This window comes from Lactuca virosa, chromosome 9 (genome assembly GCF_052849685.1).
Source record: "Lactuca virosa cultivar CGN04683 chromosome 9, Lactuca_virosa_CGN04683_v6, whole genome shotgun sequence".
NCBI lineage: Eukaryota > Viridiplantae > Streptophyta > Magnoliopsida > Asterales > Asteraceae > Lactuca > Lactuca virosa.
In genome coordinates, this window is record NC_136434.1 from 92,733,721 (window position 1) to 92,751,549 (window position 17,829).

At 41.4% G+C, this 17,829-nt stretch overlaps 1 protein-coding gene across 1 annotated transcript; it reads left to right on the forward strand.

Annotated features, from left to right (window-relative positions):
- Nucleotides 1-13,127: 13,127 nt before the first annotated feature.
- On the forward strand, nucleotides 13,128-14,238 carry LOC145136179 (protein ZW2-like). The gene has a single exon (XM_079070360.1). It carries the CDS (start codon nucleotides 13,386-13,388, stop codon nucleotides 14,073-14,075), a length of 690 nt encoding a protein of 229 aa, XP_078926486.1. The 5' UTR covers nucleotides 13,128-13,385; the 3' UTR covers nucleotides 14,076-14,238.
- The last annotated feature ends 3,591 nt before the right edge of the window (nucleotides 14,239-17,829 follow it).

Consider the following 17,829-nt stretch of genomic DNA (forward strand, 5'->3'; position numbering starts at 1 on the left):
TAATAAAACTACTATACATATTGGTGGTAGCCAGGGTTTTCATACAGAACATACTATACAGACTGGTGGTAGCCATGGTTTTCATACAGAACATACTATACATACTGGTAGTAGCCAGGGTTTTCATACAGAACATACCATACAAAGGTTTTCGTACAGAACATACTATACAATCCAACTGGTGTTAACCAGGCAGACAAACTAACATTTTCATATACTACTACAAAATACAATAACGAACATACATTTTAGTCTTAGGGTTTAAGACTACTTTTCATTACTAAAGAAAATATTGGATTTTCTTGAGAACATGCAAACATTTTACAGATTTATAGACAGGTTTTCATTACAAAAATATACTTATGAACTCACCAGCTTTAATGCTGATACTCTTTCAAAACCGCTCGTATTCTCAGAAAATCAGTAGACAGGTATTCCTGCACGCTTTTGAGAAGACGAAGCTTTTAGAGTCGCGTCTTTTAATACTTTTGATTATACTTTTGATGTATACAGACTATGTATCAAACAGATGTAAATACCTTATATATATTCTGTAACATCCATAAAATTCAAGCCAATTTAAAAGTTTTTAAAACATTTCAAAACCAATAAGTATTACACTTGTATTTTCAAAATGGTTTATTATCAGAGTTTCCCAGAGACCATACATCCAAAACACGAGGATATGTACGATCACGCCTTCGCCTTGCCGAGTCATCTGAAGCACCTGAAACAATAAACTGAAACCGTAAGCACAAAGCTTAGTGAGTTCCCCCAAAATACCAACACCATACAAATATATCCATAACATATACCAATTCAGAACAACATGCATAATGAGCTGTCAGCTTGACTGGACCGCCTTACAGAGTCTATCTGGACTGTTCTCCGAGCCTTCGGCACGTCTGGACCGCCTCGCAGGGCCTAAAGCCTATCCGGACCGCTCGTCGGGACTTCGGTCTGACTGAATCCCTTTACAGGGCCTTCAGTTTATCCGAACCGCCCTGGGTATGTTGGCCTTCAGCACAAAGCAGGATTGCCTCAACCCAACCCCAAATCAACAAACATGTGTACATAAATATCACACTTGTATATATATAACAGTCATGCCAATCTAACAGATCATCAATCATAGCAACATCCTATAACCAGGATACCAGTCTAACATATCATAGCAGCATGCAACATCCTATCTACCAGGATACCGATCTAACAGATCATGATAACATACAACATCCTATATTCCAGGATACCGATCTAACAGATCATGATAACATACAACATCCTATGTACCAGGATACTGATCTAACAGATCATAACATACGACATCCTATATACCACGATATTGATCTAACAGATCATAACAACCTACAAGCATACGATAACCAGAATAACAATCTAAAGGGCCGGCCTTGGTGCCTTAGACCATGTTGATAAAGTGAGGGTAACTCACCTGCCACTGCTAAAGTCCTGCAGATAAAACTCGAGCTGCTGGTTGACAGATTCCCGAGCTGTCAACATCAAACAACACCCAATTAATAATTGGGTTCCAAGCCTAAGGTCAAACTCACACTCCAAAGGCCCAACAGTCAAGTAATGGGCCAAAGCCCAGCATATGGCCCAATTTTCCAAATTGGGCCCAAGACTCTCACATGGGCCTTATCCTCAAACCCATACAATTATTTAGTCCATTTACTTATTCTTGGAAAGCCCATTAATAGTTCAATTACCAAATCCCACTAGAAAGGCCCAACTCAAGGCCCAAGTGAAATTAGGGTTTTCACATGAAATGATGATTAGGGTTAAGTGTTTCTCACTTAACCCATTAGGCTTAATCCATTAAGGACTTAATCCGTTAACTCCAATATTATCTTCGGTTAATTTACAATAATTGTTAATTACTATTTTAGGTTGTTAAATAATTTCCACGCGTGTCCCGATCAATTCCCGAAATTAGGGTTTTAAGCCATTAGGGTTTTCCAAACCCTAATTAGGGTTTTCTACCCAATACTAGTCCATTAATCAATCAGTTGGGATTTTAGGTCACTTTGGGCCCCATTGGGCCCATTAGGGTTTTATTAGATCAATTAGGGTTTTCTTGGGCTCATTAGGGCTTCATTGGGCCCACTAGGGTTTCATGCATCCCATACGAATCAAACACAGCAAGGTAAGCACACCGCCACCCGACATGGAGGCCGGTGGCGGCAGGAGGCGGCAACCACCACCTTAGGGTGGTGGTTTAGACTTTTCTTTCTCATTATTCCGATACTGTTACAATTTACAATGCAAAATACCAAATTCACACACTCACACACTCACTAAAATACACATGCACAGCGGCAGCCACCACCTCACGGTGGTGGCGGCGGATTCTCGGTCTTCCGGCCAATTAGACTGCGCACACACCACACCAACAAACAAAACGTACCCATCCCTTTCTTGCTTCCGATCTGTAAGATGCACCCCAGCCACTCTCGGGGTGGCCCACGGCGGCGACCGCAACGCTTTGGAACGACAGCCACCACCTCACGGTGGTGGCGATGATCTCCTTTGGTTTTCAGCTGAACAACAGCACGCCCCGACGAGATTTTCCTCGGAATCAGGTCGCAACCACCACTTGGTGGTGCGTGACGACGACGGCGATATCCCAAGCGACCACCTCGGCGGCTAAAGGCTGTGGTTTAGGTCATCGGAACCACAACAGTGAAAAGAAGAGGAGGAGTCGCCTTCTCCGATAGAATAACAGCCATAGAACCTCCTTATCAATCAGCTCCGACTCACGGCTTCTCCTCTCGCCGGTAACTACAACAGCGGCATCAACACGATGGCAGGGTCCGGCAGCGGCGGTCGCCAACGGCAGTGACGAAACAGCAGCGCTTGGGGACTGCCATCACCCTCAATATCGGTCTTCTATGTCGATGGTTGCACCGTCGGTTGACTCGGACACGACGTCTGGACATGGCGGCAATGAATAGGACGACTAGAGAATGGAGGAAGGAGAGGAGGGTGGCGGCTGGATGGATGAAGAGGGAGTGGGGGGTGTCGGCTGCTTCATCTCTTAGGGTTAGGTTAAGAAGTTACGCTAAATACCCGATACACATAAAGCTTCATCCCATATTGACACAACTCGTCCCTCCTTCTCTTTTTTCCTTACAAAACAACTCCTTAATTTCCCTTTTTAACCCCTGCCTTCAAAACCCTTTACAATTTGAGTCTGAAATTTACCATTTAGCCCTTAACTTCCATCATCTCTTTATATTAAGTCCCAACAATTACCCAATAGTCCCTGCCTTCATAATTATTTACGAACCCATCCAAAACTCACATCTTTAACCCTCGGAAATCAAAAGTATATCATTTGTCACCCCGAAACCAACACTCCATTTATTATTATCTGATTTGAACTATAACAACATATAATATTAATAATTGCTTCTCAGGGTTTCGGGTTTATTATTTAATTATTATATTTTAAACGGGATGTTACAACTCTCCCCCACTTAAATTTGATTTCGTCCTCGAAATCGTTTCTTATCATTCCTTACACGCCCGACAACCTGAACTACAATCCCGAGCATAACCCTAGCCCTTCCAGGGCAACCGAACCAACTCTCGCAGGGTTCTAAAACCTGAAAATAAACGAATTCCTTGCCATATGATCACATTACTTGATCCGAAATCTGAAGTCTCGAGATGGTCTGGCTTCCTGACAGACCTCTCATACCAAATCATTATTGTTGAGCCCAGTCTGCTTGTCCCTCATCTAACTATTCAACTTCTGATATCAGGTGTTCCAACATCTAGATACCTCTCATACACTTGAAGACCCAATTTGTCAATACCGCCCAAAACACGAAGACTGTATGATCACTGATCTGCCTGAAGCAGTATGCCGCCACATGGCTGCTTTCCAAAATCTATCGAGACCTCCCTGGTCACAACTCGTTCATCAATCATCTGACATACCGGGTCCCGGCCCAGTCGCGGAGCTAAAGGACTCCCACATGGTTGCCTCACACGGCTTCCGTACGAAATCCTTCCCTGGAACTAGTTGCCACTAGTTATCATGCCACTGCGACTCTAACAACCTCCTGATCCAACCGATCGGATCCACGCATCGAATCCTGTCGTTACCAAATCCATGACTAAAAGCGGTTGCTACATGACCAATGGTAGCCTTACATTACACACAACCTTAAGCAATTCATTACTTCCTTGGTCTCATAACTGTAGTGGCGTTCCTACAGTCTTATCACTAGCTTAACCAGGTCTAATCCCCAGAACCTGAACGACAGAACATTCTAATCCCAAGCCTTCCTAAAACCGACGGATACCCATTCAGATCTACTCCCAGTCCCCAACTGGAGTATTACCCGATCCAAACAGATTAATCCTATGAGACACTTTGAACTGATGAGATCACCAAGATCCTATGTACTCTATCCGATTTCTAGAAATTACTTCCGATCAAACCAAAAATACACCGGAGTCTTCAGCCTACTCCAGTAACATGTTCAATACTTGGGAACAGACCTACTGATTGTTATAGCATAGCAGCATACTCAATACCGCACATAAATCTACAAACATATACAGAGTCTTCAGCATGACTGGACCGCCTCACCAGGCCTTCAGTCATCCGGACCACTCTAAACTGTTGAGCATCTCCTTGGACCACCCCCTGGTGATCTTTCCCATGTATACTTTTCTCACCCACTTAGGGTTCCGAAATCCTGATCCATTTCATGGACTCTAACCCCGGCCTACCCCTAGGCCTCATGTCGATCGTCCACCCTCTCGGAAATTCTTGGTCTGTTCCCTAACCTGCGTGTCTACCACATACGCTAATAACCCGCACACCCGTGCTGAATGTACTGCCGAGCCCTGGCAGCTAACAAAACCCTCAATCTATCCATCCAAAACCCTCAGAGTCGAGCACACCCTCGACCGAATACTCGAACTGATCTCAATTCATGACTAGAACTCCAACCTGGTTTCCCGACTTCTGCTATCAAGCACCAAGAAGACGTTATAAACATGCTCGGGAGTTTTACCGAACTCCCAATTCACCACCCACAAACTAAACAACCACTTGGGTTGTCTTCCTTCTTGACAACGATGCGAGACTTATCCCTTTTTCAACATTGCTCCTGCTTCTGCACCTCGAGACGATTCTCCCCCACTTAACTTTGACTAAGTCTTCACAATACATGATAATTTGGAGAATTCCCGATCCTTCTCACTTTCCAACGATCGATCTGATCACATCCAACTCTCACCAACTAGTGCTCCATTACCAGCCAATCACAAGTGATCACACACTTCTAATAACTAAAGGAATACTTACGGGATCCCAGGGAACCAGCAGTCCCTGATGCTCGAATGATCCCACACCCAAATCTTGAAGTCCAAAGATAGATGCTCCAACTAATGTCTCAACAATGAGATACTTCCCTTGGCGCTTTCCTTCGCCAATCAATAACGGTTACTAAAACCACTGCATCCTGACAATGCTGAATAACCATCCTGTGGGACCCTGTTCTCAGACCTCGCATATAATACTCTTCTTCCCCAAAGTGCTCCAACAAATCTCCCGCCCTCGACTGTAGAAATAATATCATTTATGGTCTCGCACCCTGATTCGCTCACCAGCTCGATCATCCACAACTGAACTGCAGTAGCTAAAATAACCTTTGTCCTATACCGGGCTGCAAACTACTCCCAAGACATAATCTATAATCCCCAAAAGTGCGATAGGTTGCACAATCAATCCTTACCGTCTGATACAAGAGATACAAGGCAACCCAGACCTCACAAAATACTTATGCCACATCGACCCACCTACGCTCACCGGCGCTGAAATAATATCACCAATCCCTGCAACCAATTGTCCCTGAGCTGGAATACAACTTGATCCTGGGTCACAAGCATGCTTACTCCTTCGAGCTTGAAGAACTGAAAGGGCACAATCCTTGCTCTATAAAACGACAGCCCAATCCATCAATTAACCATTCCACTTCCAGCTATCAAAACTCCAATTGAACATAATCATCACTCCTTTCCGAAGTCCCCCGCGACTCACATTCCAGCCTCAAGCAAAACCCCCGAAGCCTCACATCTAGAAACTCATGTTGTTAGCCTCTCCCGCTCAATTCGCGGAACATAACGAGTACAGAACATCTCCCTGATCCCACATAACTGCAGCCCTCGGCTCATCATAATATGCACCAGTAGCAAATCCCGGTACTAGAAAGCTCGACCAGCTCCTCTCCCTGCCGTTGTTAGAGCTGCTATAGTTGTCACGACAATCGTCTCAACACTAGCTGTATAGCGCTCGTCGAATACTCAACCATGGAGGTCGTGATATACCCAAACATCTCCGACAACTGTCCTCGAACAATCTCGATTACCTCCTCCCGAATAATCTCACTGACATGATCCTCTGACACACTGGCCTATCCTGGCTGCCAACTCTCAATCCTGACCCGGATCCGACTCAAAACATATCGTAACCACCATTCTGGTAATTCACCAGAAAGATCCTTGACAATCCATATACTGACAGGGGACCAACTCCCAACCCAACCCTAGGGGTTGTGACTTCCTTGATACGCGTATGGGTCCTGTGCTTTCAGTAGTACGGGCCCATACTACCTTCCACACCTACCCATATTTGTCTCAAGTATCACCACAACTCCCTAACTGAATACATAATATGGCGATCGCTCAAACCTCACTCCTAGAGGAAGGCTAACTGTCTCACAACTGATCTACTGATCTCACACAATCCACCCGTCCATGAAACTTCCACCAACCCTGTAGCACTAGTGCATGCTAGCCATACATAAAGCTGGACCTTATAGACTTTCGAATATCTAATCCTACCCTAAGCCCTAATCAATAAGAACAGAACATAAGGCCAAATCAAACATTCTTGGGCTATAAGATCTTAGTTATATACAGCCGTGATGCATACATTAAACAACTACAGTAATGATGTCAATCTCATATAAGGAAACCCTAGGCTAGCAGACATCATGTAATCAGGCAATTCTATCATGCAATTCCTGAAGATCTCTAGCCTAGCACTAGCATGCTGTTCTAACACATCACCATATCAAATAACTGTATGGTATTTTGGGGTCTACTTACTGGCTCCGGCTGATCGTACACCCTGCATCCCCCTTTACTTATTTTGAAAACCATTTTAGAAATCATTTTGAAAACCTTTCCTTGATTTGAGACTGGATTCACACGAATGTTCCTCCAATTCACTCAAACCAAGGCTCTGATACCAACTTGTAACATCCATAAAATTCAAGCCAATTTAAAACTTTTTAAAACATTTCAAAACCAATAAGTATTACACTTGTATTTTCAAAATGGTTTATTATCAAAGTTTCCCAGAGACCATACGTCCAAAACACGAGGATGTGTACGATCACGCCTTCGCCTTGCCGAGTCATCTGAAGCACCTGAAACAATAAACTGAAACCGTAAGCACAAAGCTTAGTGAGTTCCCCCAAAATACCAACACCATACAAATATATCCATAACATATACCAATTCAGAACAACATGCATAATGAGCTGTCAGCTTGACTGGACCACCTTACAGGCCTTCAGTCTATCTGGACTGTTCTCCGAGCCTTCGGCACGTTTGGACCGCCTCGCAGGGCCTAAAGCCTATCCGGACCGCTCGCCGGGCCTTTCGGTCTGACTGAATCCCTTTACACGGCCTTCAGTTTATCCGGACCGCCCTGGGTATGTTGGCCTTCAGCACAAAGCAGGATTGCCTCAACCCAACCCCAAATCAACAAACATGTGTACATAAATATCACACTTGTATATATATAACAGTCATGCCAATCTAACAGATCATCAATCATAGCAACATCTTATAACCAGGATACCAGTCTAACATATCATAGCAGCATGCAACATCCTATCTACTAGCATACCGATCTAACAGATCATGATAACATACAACATCCTATATTCCAGGATACCGATCTAACAGATCATGATAACATACAACATCCTATGTACTAGGATACTGATCTAACAGATCATAACATACGACATTCTACCAGGATACTGATCTAACAGATCATAACAGCCTACAAGCATACGATAACCAGAATAACAATCTAAAGGGTCGACCTTGGTGCCTTAGACCCTGTTGATATAGTGAGGGTAACTCACCTGGCACTGCTGAAGTCCTGCAGATAAAACTCGAGCTGCTGGTTGACAGATTCCCGAGCTGTCAACATCAAACAACACCCAATTAATAATTGGGTTCCAAGCCTAAGGTCAAACTCACACTCCAAAGGCCCAACAGTCAAGTAATGGGCCAAAGCCCAGCATATGGCCCAATTTTCCAAATTGGGCCCAAGACTCTCACATGGGCCTTATCCTCAAACCCATACAATTATTTAGTCCATTTACTTATTCTTGGAAAGCCCATTAATAGTTCAATTACCAAAGCCCACTAGAAAGGCCCAACTCAAGGCCCAAGTGAAATTAGGGTTTTCACATGAAATGATGATTAGGGTTAAGTGTTTCTCACTTAACCCATTAGGCTTAATCCATTAAGGACTTAATCCGTTAACTCCAATATTATCTTCGGTTAATTTACAATAATTGTTAATTACTATTTTAGGTTGTTAAATAATTTCCACGCGTGTCCCGATCAATTCCCGAAATTAGGGTTTTAAGCCATTAGGGTTTTCCAAACCCTAATTAGGGTTTTCTACCCAATACTAGTCCATTAATCAATCAGTTGGGATTTTAGGTCACTTTGGGCCCCATTGGGCCCATTAGGGTTTTATTAGATCAATTAGGGTTTACTTGGGCCCATTAGGGCTTCATTGGGCCCACTAGGGCTTCATGCATCCCATACGAATCAAACACAGCAAGGTAAGCACACCGCCACCCGACATGGAGGCCGGTGGCGGCAGGAGGCGGCAACCACCACCTTAGGGTGGTGGTTTAGACTTTTCTTTCTCATTATTCCGATACTGTTACAATTTACAATGCAAAATACCAAATTCACACACTCACACACTCACTAAAATACACATGCACAGCGGCAGCCACCACCTCACGGTGGTGGCGGCGGATTCTCGGTTTTCCGGCAATTAGACTGCACACACACCACACCAACGAACAAAACGTACCCATCCCTTTCTTGCTTCGGATCTGTAAGATGCACCCCTGCCACTCTCGGGGTGGCCCACGGCGGCGACCGCAACGCTTTGGAACGACAGCCACCACCTCACGGTGGTGGCAATGATCTCCTTTGGTTTTCAGCTGAACAACAGCACACCCCGACGAGATTTTCCTCGGAATCAGGTCGCAACCACCACTTGGTGGTGCGTGACGACAACGGCGATATCCCAAGCGACCACCTCGGCGGCTAAAGGCTACGGTTTAGGTCATCGGAACCACAACAGTGAAGGGAAGAGGAGGAGTCGCCTTCTCCGATAGAATAACAACCATAGAACCTCCTTATCAATCAGCTCCGACTCACGGCTTCTCCTCTCGCCGGTAACTACAACAGCGGCATCAACACGATGGCAGGGTCCGGCAGCGGCGGTCGCCAACGGCAGTGACGAAACATCAGCGCTTGGGGACTGCCATCACCCTCAATATCGGTCTTCTATGTCGATGGTTGCACCGTCGGTTGACTCGGACACGACGTCTGGACATGGCGGCAATGGATAGGACGACTAGAGAATGGAGGAAGGAGAGGAGGGTGGCGGCTGGATGGATGAAGAGGGAGTGGGGGGTGTCGGCTGCTTCATCTCTTAGGGTTAGGTTAAGAAGTTACGCTAAATACCCGATACACATAAAGCTTCATCCCATATTGACACAACTCGTCCCTCCTTCTCTTTTTTCCTTACAAAACAACTCCTTAATTTCCCTTTTTAACCCCTGCCTTCAAAACCCTTTACAATTTGAGTCCGAAATTTACCATTTAGCCCTTAACTTCCATCATCTCTTTATATTAAGTCCCAACAATTACCCAATAGTCCCTGCCTTCATAATTATTTACGAACCCATCCAAAACTCACACCTTTAACCCTCGGAAATCAAAAGTATATCATTTGTCACCCCGAAACCAACACTCCATTTATTATTATCTGATTTGAACTATAACAACATATAATATTAATAATTGCTTCTCGGGGTTCCGGGTTTATTATTTAATTATTAATATTCCTTGTTCCTTATACCCGATTTGTAATAACTCTATAGAAGAAATTTGGCATGTTCTCATCAAGTGTGAAGTGGTGTCCCAAATTCTTCTCAAGATAATTCGTTGGTGTGATATAGACTTATCTAATTTTATTATTATCCGTGAATTACCTAATTTTTTTGGATTCGTTGCATATGTATGCGGCTCGTAAAGCAATTTTGGAAGTGATCATAGTCACTACGTCGTGGTTCAGTTTGGAATTTGTAACATCCCGATGTTCAGGTACTTCTAAATTCATCCCTATAATTCAATTTAATTTTTAGTTTGGAGGCACCAACACGGCTTGTCTAAATATTAAAAGACGCGGGTTTTATTTGGGCAACACAACGTGTTTCCTCTTGGAACACGACGTGTTGACCACCGAAAATGAAACCCTAATATTTCGGGGTTTTCTCCCTATTTAAAGGAATGTGGAGGATAGGATTTGTTCACCCTCAGCCTCCATCAGCCCCTCAAGCTCGGAAAGAAACCCTAATCATTTCCTCTCCCATTTGTGAATGTAGTTGGTGTTTTGAAGGAAGAAGGTAAAAGAAGGAAGCAAAGATCTAGCAAGCAAGCCCCATTCTTCAGTTTGGCACTCTCCTGGACCTTTGTAAGTGTCCAAGACCCGATTTTTATCATTCAAAGTTATTAGATCTTGAGTTTTGTCCCTTTTTCTCCTTGTTCTTGGATGTTTCATTGGATGTATCTCATAAAGTTTGCAACTTTATGAATCTCCAAGTCAAGGTGACCTAGTAGTGGCTTGGATCTGGTCTTTAACTAAGTTTTGATGCCATGCATAGAGATTAGGTCATAAATCCCCCTTTTGACCTAATATGGGTTCAAGACATGCATTGGACATGTATGTCTAAAAAGCACCAACCTTTGGGATGATTTAGGTGTTAGAACCACTTCTGGAAGGGATGGACTTCAGATCTTAAGGATTAAGGGTATTGTGGTTAAGCCCTTGCATTATCAAGCTTGTAATTTGGGTTTTTGGACCTTTTGGTAGTCCCAATAGATAAAGTTGAAAACTTTATCCTTCCTAATCACATATTTGGTCTAGATCTGAGCTTTGGAGCTCTTGGGGTTGAAAAGGCAGCTGAATGTATTAAGCTGTTGGAACTCTGGCGAACACGTTGTGTTTGCAAGTCAACACACGTGTTGGCTGAAGTTTTCCTGTCTGTTTGGATGCTCGCGGAACAGGGCGTAGTCAAGGGGAACACGACGTGTTGGGTCAACATGGACTGTTGACCTTGACCGTTGACTTTAAACAAGTTGGACTTTGAGGGTATTTTGGGTTCTTGATGGAATTGGTCACTTGGTAGATGTAGGTATTGTGTAGAGAGCTGAGATTTTGGAGTCAGACCTCATCAGTTCTGTTCAGTCTGCGAGGTGAGTTTTCCCCACTGTACTTACGGGTCGAAGGCACCAAGGACGGCCTATTGGTTTGACAACCTGATATTCGCTGATATGCTGAGTATGGAATAGATATGCATGCTAGTTTTGATATGGTGGTTGGTAGATCTGTAGGACTGCCTGTGATATTGTCGGATTATTTGTGTATGTTATTATCTGTTATATGACGACATATTGAGTGGGTTGGGTTGAGGTTGTACTGCTCCGTGCGGTAGCCAATAAACCCTGGAGCAATCCAGATATGAGCTGAGGGTCGAGGAGGGCATGCCAGACTCATATTGAGGGGTCATGAGCATTCCAGATACGAGCTGAGGGTCGAGAAAGGCATGCCAGACTCGTATTGAGGGCTTTGTGGTATTCAGTCCGGGGACTGATCTGGTCGGGGAGCAAGCCATGCATAAGTTATGGGTCGAGGGCAAGCCAAACTTATGTTGTGGGCTCAGGGGTAATCCAGTCTGTTAGTTGTGGACTCATTGCATGTTGTTATTATATAAGTGTTATTTGTTGTGTTGGTATTTTGGTGGAACTCACTAAGCATTGGGCTTACAGTTTTGGGTTATGTTTCAGATATCTCAGATGATCGCGGGAAGGCGAATGCGTGATCGAACACCTCCTCGTGTTTTGTTCTATGATTTTGGGAAAACTCTAATATTAAACATGTTTCGAAAACTATTTTGTAAACAATGATGATTTATGAGTTTTTTTTAAAGTTTAAAATTTTCATGAATTTTATGGATGTTACAGAATTTCAGAAATAAATGCATTTTTAATACAAATAAATCAAGAAAGAATAAAATGTTTGAAGACATAGTTTTGATTGCTTTTAGTTGGATAGCTCATAGGAAGTATAAATTCCAATTTAAATGGCACCATTGGTTTCTGAATCCTCTTTTATACTTGATGTAAATGGTTTATTTTTGCTCTAGGTCCTTGTTATAATGTGGTTTTTTAATGTATTCAACCGTTCAAAAAATAAAAATAAAAACCTTTATTCGTATAATATGTAAACATAGGGTAAAAAACGTAAATAAAGCCTTTAAATCTTTATGAAAAAAACATATTTATATAAAAACATAAAATATTTATAAACTTAAGTGTTTTTATGCAAATAATATGTCATTGTAACTTGTTATTACACATAATTTTTTTTTTAAAACTCACAGAAATAAACAGAACAAAAAATTATCATGTAAACAAAGGGCGTGTTCGGTACGGAGCGTTTGAGAGTTTCTAGTTTCTAGCGTTTGACAAAACGTTCAATTTTGAACAAAAAGACTCGTTCGACACTACAAACTTCTAGCGTTTAGTTTAAACAAAACGCTCCAAAGCTACTTCATGTAGCGTTTAACAAAACGCTATAAGCTACAAACTACACGCTACCAACTAATTTTGCCGAACAGACCCAAAAATTATAAATCTTTGGAAAACTAAAACATAACAAAAAAAAAAGGAAAAAAAAAAGAAAAAAAGAAAAAACTAAAAGAGTAAGCAGAGTAGCAGACATAGATAATCGGAGTCTGATTAAAAAATGAGGTGTCGGTGGATAAGCCTCGTACGTGCCACTCGCAGCTGATTTCCCTGTAACCAGGGTTACTTCATACGTCACCTTTGCCTGCATATTCCACTTGTACTCGCAAGCATTCCAGAACCATCGGCAAATTTCTCTTCCACCGCCACCGTATAAATTTCAGCAGCTCAAGCAAAATTTTCCGGCGTATTTGTTCCAAATGACGAAATCCAGAAGAGCAATCGACACAAATGCAATAGAGTTCGAGAATTTCTTCCAAGGATGGTTAGTTCGTCAGGAACATTACCTGGAAGACCTCCGATCGGCTATGCAAACCTGTGACGCCTCCGAAGATGATCTCCGTGATTTGATCGCTCGTGTTCTCGCGCATTACCTGCAATACTTCGAGGAGAAATCTCGAATCGCGAATCATGATGTGTCGTTAGTTTTCTCGCCGCCGTGGTTTTCGTCTTTTGAACGGAGTTTCTTCTGGGTTGCTGGATTTAAGCCCGGATTAACGTTTCGCGTTGTGGATCGTTCGGTGGAGGATATGAATAAGGAGCAGGTGGAGATGATGGAGAGGCTGAAGGCGGAGACGAAGGCTGAGGAGAGGGAATTGGAGAATGAGTTGGCGATGATTCAGGAAAGCGTAGCGGCGCCGCCGATTGTTGAGGTTGCTAGGAGAGGAGAGAATTGGTTGGCGAATGGGAAGTATGACAAAATGGAATCGGCGTTTGAGACATTGAAAGAGCAGTTGGAGGTGGTTGTGGCGAACGCGGATATGTTGAGGTCGAGAGTGGCGGAGAGGGTGGTGGAGATTTTAACGCCGGTGCAGAACGTGAGGTTTTTAGCGGCAGTGACAGAGTTGCAGCTCAAAATAAGGACGCGTGGTTGGCAGCTTGATTCCTAGCGAGGAGAGAGAGGACGATGAGTTATGACTTGTAATCCGTTTCTCTTCTTTACCAAATAAGAAAAAGTTAGATTAGAAATTTTGGTCGTTTTTTTGTTATAAATTAATCAAGACTTCTCCTATGAATATTTTTGAATTAGAGAGTTATTAAAATTTGTTTTAATGTTGTGATAAATGTGCCTTAGGGTACCTTAAGATCACAAGCTTGATTCTAACTTCTAAGATTTTTACGAATTTAAGATCTTACAAACAAAAAAATCTCCATCTTACAAGGATTTATTTGATTTACAATGGGCTTATAGGATAATCGGATATTAAAATCTTAAATTCTTCATATCGATTTTAACATGATCTGATCCCATCCTATTAGTTTTATAACTTTATTATCTAGTTGAGTCTTAAAAATCCGTCTATTTGATTTGAAAAAAAAATGCAAGTTGCAAGAAGCCTCATAGAACATTACCGGTTCATTTTGAATTAGACATGTTATAATTATGATATTCTTTTTGTGATCTTAAGCCTTTACTTGTACATATCACAATGATCTTGATTTTGTTTGTAATTAACATGTTTTTATGGTCTTAACAATAAAAATTATGGTTCATGCTTAAAAACTTACGGTCTCAGCAACAAAAAGTTATGGTACATGCTTAAGGAAATAAAGTTGATTCCATATCGAGGTTTTAATCAACATCAATTTATAATCTATATTGTACACTCAAGACTTCACAAGCAAATTTGAATATGAGTTTATTTTAATAGGAACTTACGATCCTGATCCGATCTTATAATCACGATCTTACAAAAGATAAAACGATCCTGCTAAGATCATGATCTTGACAATCTTGCTATCAATTTGTTTTTTAAGGGCCGATTACTTGTATATGTAACGATATTTTAAGTTATTAAATTAATTTATACGGCAAGAAGTAAGATCAATATGAGAGAACAATTGTTTTGTAGTAAGTCATTGTGTAAATATAGAGATCGATATAAAGTTGTCTTGATCAAAATAAATGTTAGTGATTTCAGTGTTATGAATTCTTTAGTATAATCAGTAGGATAACTCGATAGTCAAGACAAGATTAAGTTAGTTTTAGCATTATTGCGAGTTTGTAATGTGTAGAATGTTGGTGATTTTGTATCATCAATGTGTATTTAAGTGTAATGGATTGACTTGTTGACCAAAAATCAATCTTGATGAATATTAAATAAGTAAGGAAGGTGCGGAGTGCACACTTGTTTAAGTTCATTCAAGATTCAAAGTAGATTGTCATTTATGGGCGAAGCCCCTAAACGAACGGGGGTCCGGGGGCAGCGGCCCTGGGAGCGGGGTCCAAGGGGCAGAGCCCCTAGCTAGGGTTGAACCCAGTTTTTTGACTTCATTTTAACCTTTATTAATGATCCGATTTTAGTGACAGTTTATGACTGTTATAAACTGGTTTTGACAGTTGGAGTGGTTTTTGGACAAAGAAAACTACCTTGACAATTTTCAGACAACTGAAGTACTTAATCATTTTGGTCATCATTTTCCCGGGACAATAACAATCACGAAAATCATACTTCATATTCTCTGTTCTTGAAACTCTTCTGAGTCTTATCCGATTAAAGGTTGTGAGTACCACCCAAATACTGTAATCTGAAAGTGTACACACGATTCTCAGAATTTCCAAGCCTTTTATTACCCCGAACTTCTAACATAGAATGTACGTTTGTATAAGCTTATATGACTTTTAAGAATATATACCAAATTAAAATCCGTAGCTAATCTGCTAGGTAATTTGCTATAGAGTAATTGGCCATAACTATTTCGCTACAAAATTTATTACAAAATTAAATTACGTACCTAATATGTGAATAATTATGAAATTTTTATCCAGAATCAAAAGTGTGTAGCTAGCCTGCTATGGAATTTGCTACTGAATCAAAATATATTGCTTTTTGCTACAAATTTTTTATTGTAACAACCCAAAAATCGTGATAAAATTTTTCATTTTAAAATCAACAGTTTCGATTATCAAATTGTTCCAAAATATCCACAAAGTACAATATCAAAATCATCAGAGTAATAATATCCAAAAGGTGCGGAAATCATGAGGGAGAATGTTGTGCCATCACGCCGGGCTCTTCCCCTTTGAACCGGAAGCACCTGAAAACATAAACATAAAATGTAAGCACAAGGCTTAGTGAGTTCCCCCAAAGTACCACATACAAAACATACAACTGGGCCTCCCCCTGTGGTATATTTCAACTCAATAAACAAATATGGGCCCCGCCCTAAGGCCTCGCCCTGTGTTATATTTCAACCTGAACATGCCATAGTGGGCCCCACCCTGGGGTGTATTTCAACGTGAACATGCCATAGTGAGCCCTGCCCTGGGGTGTATTTCAACCTGATCATATAAACATATATGTCACATAACAACTAGCATTCTACATAACAGAATAATGGGCCGACATTGGTTCCTTCGACCTATGGATACAGTGAGGAGACTCACCTCAGGAACAGACGAAATAGCTACACAACATGCGGCTCCGAATACCGACTCTGCCGGTTATCGTTACATAAAACAGTGACCACTACTCAGACTACAACTCAAAATACCCAAAATACCCCTAGGTCAATCTTAGTCAAATCCTGGTCAAAAACAAAAGTCAACCGAGTCAAATCCATCAGACAAAACCCTAATATCGGGTCTCACGTCATTACCAGTCCTTGGTCACATCGTGAGAGTCGACCAGGTCCGATCCCAACAACTCGCTCCCGATTCAGATAACTCAGTCACGAATTTCCTACTGGACTGACCTCACGATGTGGGAATCACAAAGTCACGTCGTGAGTTCTATGAACTCAACGACTTACTGTTGGATTAATGTCTAAGTCCATAACTATATTTGGTATGTACTTGACCCGACCCGGCATGGTTCATTTGGGTTGCACTTCACCGACACAATTTATATGGAAAGTCTTTTGAGAATAGTATATTTATGATTTATATTAATATATTATAAGTTCTAATATATTAATATGGAATCATATTATTTAATTAGTATCGATCAAGAATTAATTTAGAATTAATTAAGTGATCAAAAAGAACTAATTAAATATGGACTCTTATATATATGGAATGAGCCAAGTTCATTTAGGTTGGGCTAAGCTTTCATGGATGGTCCATGGAGCTTTTAACCCATGGATCCTATGTAAATGAAAGGTCATGGGTATTAGGGTTTACATGGATGTAACCCTAATCCTCCATAATATATAAAGGGGTCATTGGCTCACAAAATTGGTACAAGTGTGTGAAAATAAGAGTGGGCCGATTTTAGTGTGCATACATATTCTCTCAAGTTCTTCCAAGGTGTTTTGGTGATTTGTGATTCCATTTGAGGCTTCCACACTATTGGGGCTAAGCTCTTAAAGCTTGAAGACATCAAGCTACATCAAAAGGTATGTCATCTAACTAGAACTTTGTAGTATAGGTGCTTCATAATATGCTAGTTATGATGAAACCTTGGAATAGTTAATATTTGCATGTATAATAGAGAAAACATAGATCCAAGGTTTATAGGGTTGCATGTACACCATAGGAGTGTTAGAATGCTCAAAACCCAATAGTGGTATCAGAGTCATGGGTTGTTTTCTGTTATATTGATGCAAATGTTTTATTTTCAAAGTTGGAAAAAAAAAGAAAAAAAACATGACGTTTGTCAAATTTTAAGATAATTACTTGTTTTTGTGAAAAACTATTTATTT